The 6188-nt window shown below is 40.2% G+C and overlaps 1 gene segment (V, D, J or C); it reads right to left on the bottom strand.

Moving 5' to 3' along the window:
• Positions 1-5136: 5136 nt before the first annotated feature.
• Positions 5137-5599, bottom strand: LOC133620179 (T cell receptor alpha variable 38-1-like). The segment is given in 2 exon segments: positions 5137-5486; positions 5554-5599. Coding segments are annotated over 2 exon segments (396 nt in total).
• Positions 5600-6188: the final 589 nt, after the last annotated feature.

Genomic DNA, 6188 nt, shown 5'->3' with positions numbered 1-6188 from the left:
AAACCCTGTAAATCCTAGGCTCTAACAGGTAAAAAGGCCAAATTAGAGGGACGTCGGAGTCCAACGTCCGTGAGTATTAAAATTTTAAATAAAAACTGAATTAAGATAAAAACTGAAGAGGCAAAAAGACTGCAGGTTAACGGAACCGCGAAAACTGGAATCCGTAATATCCATAAACAAACATACTAGGGGGTGTCGGAGCCCACAATAATTTGAAATATCCGTGAACCATTATCCTGGGGACGTCGGAGTCCAACAGACCTAAAATGGTCTATTCAGAATAAAAAACTGAATTTTGTCCGTGAAAAAACAATAACCTGGAGGGCGACGGAGTCCGCATGTAATATACATTGAAATTTCCGTAGATCAATATACTGAAAGGTGTGAATGTGAGAGTGTGTGGGAGTAATCGCCATTAGGCTATCACTCCATATGAAAGTTGTGAGAAGTAAATAGTGGGTTATTGTGGATGCTCTAGGCAAGACACCTCCACTGGGGAACCATCTCCAGTAGAAGCGACGTGTACCACAATAATAAATTAAACCACTATCTTACAACAAAGACAAAAGTAATCCTTATAAGTTTCGGCTCTGAGAGGGCGACGGAATACTCCAAATTCTCAAAATGGAAAGAGGGACACAAAGAAACGCAGATCTAATATGGTCTATTACAATCTATTTAAACCAAAATAGAAGACAACAACCACAACGTCAGCGGTTAGACCCTACTGCATGTTGGCGTTGAAGCAGAGAAGGACATTTTGCAAGAAACTGTCCTGGGAAAAAAAAAAAAAATCAAAGTAACTCAGCATGACTGTTAAAAGACGACACCAATTAGTCATGTTGTCAGCGTATGCCATTAGTGGTAAGATCGCTGCAAATGTGTTTGTTTGTTTGTTTGTTTGTTAGTGTGTGTTTAAGTGTGTATCTTTCCAGGTACAAATTGTGTAAAAACCCTGGAGGTTCAAATAAAAATAAAAATAGGTTAAAGGAAAAAGCAAATAGGAGAATAATCTCAAAGTGCTAACGTGAGAGAAAAGTAAAAATAAATGAAGAAATGGGGGAAAATCAATAAGAATGAATGCAAAATGAAATAAACTAATGCGAGAGAGAGAGATAATGGGGGTATTGAAATAAGAGATGAAGAAAAGGTAGACTGAAGATATGCATGTATGTTTGGATATATAAAGAGCGCTTTTATATATACAAATATATATATGTATAATTAAATAATGGAACAAATAAAAACCTAGATTAATAACTATAATAAGAGTTGAGAGGTATAGTATGATAAAATGATAAAGTGGGTTACATGTTTATTAGCTGAGGGAAGAAAAAAAAAAAAGGAGAGAAGCTCAAGTGTTGCTGACCTTTGCCCTAAGAAGTGCACTCACGCCCTCACACACCACCTTGTGTGTGTGTGTGTGTGTGTGTGTGTGCGTGGCGCAGTGGGGGAGGTGTGGAAGTGAATTTATTACATGTAAATTTAAAGTAGGTTTAACTTTGAAGTGTAGTATAACATTCTTAAGTTAGATTATGGGAAGAATGTAAATTCAGAGTTTAAAAGTATAGATTAAGTAGCATATAGACAGTTAAGTGAGTTTAAAACATTACTTAAAAAATGCATAAAGTAATATGTATAACAAGCATTGTCCTGAGGTTCCATGCAGATCCAAACAAAGGCAAAATAATGCACCTTGGATGATAAACAGTTTGAAAAATGCATGTAAAAAGAAAAATAAGACTTTGTAAGGCGTTTATCAAATCAAGAACAGAGAATGCTGAAAAACGCTGTAAGAACTACAAAAACAAGTTGACCAATATATTGAGACAAGCAATGAAAGGAATACAAAGAAATTATGAGGATGATGTTGAACAAAAAAGACATCTATGTATGTCCAGACAATAAACCAATCTTACAAAGAAAAATCGGTATAAGTGAGCAGCAATATTGAGCCAAGGTTGAACTCATGGCTCAACAGGAGGGATATGAATGCCCTTATACAGAAGTACTATACTTCCTATAGTTTAATTCTTATAAAAAAAATAAAAAAAATTGTATAAAACATCTATGCAATTAACTAAATAAGAGTGAAGGAAAACATTATTGTCTGGTCATAGTAGATGCATTTTCAAAGTAGTTAGAAATATTTCCTAAAGGAAAAGCAGATGTGCTGACAGTAGCAAAAGCATTATGCAAATATTTAGTAAAAATGTACATTAACATTACAAGTACAACAGGACTAACACCATTTGAAAGATAGTGTAAAGACCAACCTGGGTACACTTAGTACATTGTAAAAAGGTCATTTCTGTTGAATCATCCAATAAGGAAAGGGAAGCAAAGTCTGGTAATAGTGTGGACGCACACGATGACTAGAGTTTGAGCCAAACCACTGACCTTGGTAGAGGAGTGAATCAGCAAAAATGACACCCCAATGGCTCAGACGGTCCATAAACATATGGGTTAACGATATTGGTACTGGTCAGCCCTGCCCCCCTAATATGGTTCACTTGGGAATCTGAGTAAAATGTAGAACTCAGGAAACAAAATGATACTGCACCCATAGTAAACCCAAACCACTGGCATAATCAAGAAGTAAAATACACTCACAGGGGAGGTCGTATTAGAAGACGGGCAATGGGAGGATTCGGAGTAACCCCATTAGTGAAAAAAAAATGCCAGAAAACCCATGCCAGAAAAACAGTAATGGGAAAAAGTATTTGGGATTGTATTTAAAAAGGTCATATAATGGAAAAAAAGTATTTGGAATTGTATTTGTGTTATGAAAGGGACATGTTAACTAGCACACTACAAATTCCACTGTGACAAAGTTGTAAGCATACCATTTGATGGTGTGTCAAAGTTTGATAATAATTGGTTCCTGTTTTGGTAATTAATTTGTTCCTTATGGCGGAGCAAGTGGGAAAGGCTACAAAAACTGATTGTGTTGTATGTATAAGCCCAGACAATTACTCAAGATGAGTCAAAAAAAAAAATTGAATTGAAGTAATGAGCAAAACAAAATTGACCCTGTAGCTAAAGAGACAAAACAGAAACCAATATTTGATAAATATGTGAAAAAAGCTAATTATACCTGCATTAACATGCAAGGCTCTGTACAACAGTTAGGAAACGTATCATCAGATAACTGCATACACATAGTTAAAGTATCAATATTTGTACAAGAATTGTTAACACGCCTGAACAGTTTGATATCTGAACATTGGAAAATAATTAGACATGATGTAAACTGGCAAAGTGTTGTAGATCCAACTTATATTGATGGGTGTCCAAGAGGTGTATCTGACGACTATAAATTGGTAAATCAAGTTGCAGCTGAATTTGAATCATCCGTCTACTGGTGGTGTACGATTAACAAGAATGTTGACAGAATAAACTATGTCCACTACAACGTACAGAGATTGGGAAATTGGACACAGGCCGGACTTGAAGCAGTCGCTGATCAACTCGCCGCCACCTCCCTTATGGCCTTTCAAAACCGTATGGCGCTGGACATGTTGTTAGCGGAAAGAGGGGGTGTGTGCGCAATATTTGGTGAACAGTGTTGCACGTTCATACCAAACAACACCGATGCAGAAGGTAGCCTGACCAAAGCACTGGAAGGCCTTCGCACCCTCAACGGTAAAATGAAAGAGCACTCAGGCATAGATACATCTATGTGGGATGGGTGGATGGACGGTTTCGGCAAATACAAGTCTTTGGTATCATCAATTCTAGTATCTATGGCCGTGTTTGTAGCAATACTGACGTTGTGTGGATGTTGTTGTATTCCCTGTCTGCGTTCTCTGCTTAACCGTCTGATTACCACAGCGATTAGCCCAGCAGATGATAAAGCTGTTCAGATGCACCTCCTGGCGGACGATAAGGAAGATGAATCTGATGATGGGGATACCTACCTGGATGGTGTTCCTGATCTGTTTCCAGACCCAGTAACGATGAGAAAAATTGATGTTGAACTCTGAGTGTAAACATAACTTGGCCCTAGGAAAATGAACCGTTAACTGAAAATCGCAAGAAGAAGTTATTGGGGATGAAGAGAATCTGGGGAGGTTTTTGTGATAAACAGGGGGGAAATGTTGGAATAATTGTTTGTAAGTTATCACAAAAGAAATGTTGTATTATGAATGCTGTATTTCAAATGTTGTATTATGAATGCTGTATTTCGAGGCCTAACAAAAGGATGAAGTCTCGGGAAACGCCACTGTGAGCTCAGCACGGACAGATGGCAGGATGTGCTCAACTCCTGGGGGAACTCTCTTTGAAGTGTTAAACGAACTCTCTTTGAAGTAATTCACAAACTCTCTTCCCTCTATTTGGTCAACGCTATTTACGACACGCTGCCTTCTTGAAGTCACTGTGGACAGGAGACGGGAGGGGTTGTCCATTGTCCTCCAACACCTGCCCCAGCTGGATCCAGGAAGAGCCAAGCCCGAGAAGTCCTCTTCTTGGACTTCAAAGCGACCAAAAACAATGACTGTTTTACATACCTCCCCATTCCTATTGTGACATATGTTGGTGCGTGAACATGGAAGATCTGAATTAAAAGAGGAGACGAGAACCTTCTTGGTCAGAGCGTGCTAAGACACTGTAAGAGGTTACAGGTTGAAGCCGTCTCTCCTCAATTGAGTCCAAATTGAATTCTGTCTCTGTTTGATTCCTTGCCTTTTGTCTTGTGTAACAGATGTCCTGTATTTGAACCTGACAGTTTTAGTTTCACAATTCCTCAATAAATTCACTAAAACATCCTCATGGACTGATTGAGTCTGTTTAGCTGATGGAGATATCGTCCGCAGCCAGTGGGTCTATCATGATGACTTCTGTTGTGTTTGATCAGCACTTTACTGCCGTGTTACAAACACGGTTTGGAAACAATTAAGGTATGTGATGAGGTGGCGACTTATCCAGGGTGTACCCTGCCTTCCGCCCAAATGCAGCTGAGATTGGCTCCAGCACCGCCCGCGACCCCAAAAGGGACAAGCGGTTGAAAATGGATGGATGGATGGAAATAAAAAACATCTCCAGTTCGCCACCCTCATGATGTCCTGACTAGGACAAAAGCTGTGAAAACGTCTTCAGAACCAGCTCTCAAACAGCCATAGTGGGATGAGGAGCCTACAGAGGTTTTTGTGCAGGTGCAGCAGAGATGTCAGTCATTGTGGGCTGGATGGCGCAGTAGAAGACAGCAGAGTCGCTCAGCTGCACGTCTTGGATCTTCAGAGGAGCTCGCTTGGCGGTGTCATTGATGCTGCAGCTGAACCTCTTTTCAAAGCTGCTCTCAGTCTTGCCCTCATCCAATATTAAGAGGCTCAGGATGAACTTTGGTGCCGCCTGCCCGTCCTGTTTGTACCAGAAGATGTAGTTGTTGCCTACAGAGTTTTCATAGCTGCAGTCCAGCGTCACTGAGTCGTCTTTCATGGCGTACACATTCTCTGCTGGCTGGTGCACCGTCTGGCTGCCACATCCTGTCAGAGGACAACAAATGTGGTCAAACCTCATATAACCTGACATGCTCACCTCAAATGACCTTACCAAGGCTCCAGGCAGCCATCAGCACAGACACCAATGCACGCTTCATGTTTGCACTCCTGGACTCCGTGCACACTGACTTGGTGGCTGAGGAGGCGGGGCTAATCCCAAAGAGGGAGGCGCTTTACAAAAACATCACATACATAGGTGTAGTACCGGGGTGGACGTGTCCCTTCAATATTTCATTATTGGAGAAAGACGCACTTGTAAAAATATACCACGGAGGTATACATGGTTTTGTTTTGAAAGCGCAACACATCATCATGTGACTGACAGGCCCCTTACCTCACAGCAGGGGAAGAGAAATGAAAGAGAGCAGGCTGTGAGAGCGACACTAAGCAGACGGTCTGGAACGATCTGTTGGGAACATTGCCATGAATATTGCATGTTTATAATGTCTTGCCGTTTGTTTATATTCATATTTAGGAACCATGTCCTTTGATTTTAGTCATCTTAATCCTGGCATGGTCACTCATACATAATTTAATTGCTAACTTTGTGGAACAGTGTTCATAATCAGAATAATCTTTATTGTCATTGTTGCGGCTGCGGTTGTAGTGACCCCAAGATGCAGGAACCAGGATAGTGATGATCAGGTAAAATGATTTTAATATACTTTAACATAGAAAGAGCAGTCA

Source organism: Nerophis lumbriciformis, linkage group LG02, assembly GCF_033978685.3.
Source record: "Nerophis lumbriciformis linkage group LG02, RoL_Nlum_v2.1, whole genome shotgun sequence".
Lineage (NCBI taxonomy): Eukaryota > Metazoa > Chordata > Actinopteri > Syngnathiformes > Syngnathidae > Nerophis > Nerophis lumbriciformis.
The sequence above is the reverse complement of the archived record's forward strand: the minus strand, read 5'-3'. Positions and strand labels throughout refer to the sequence as shown.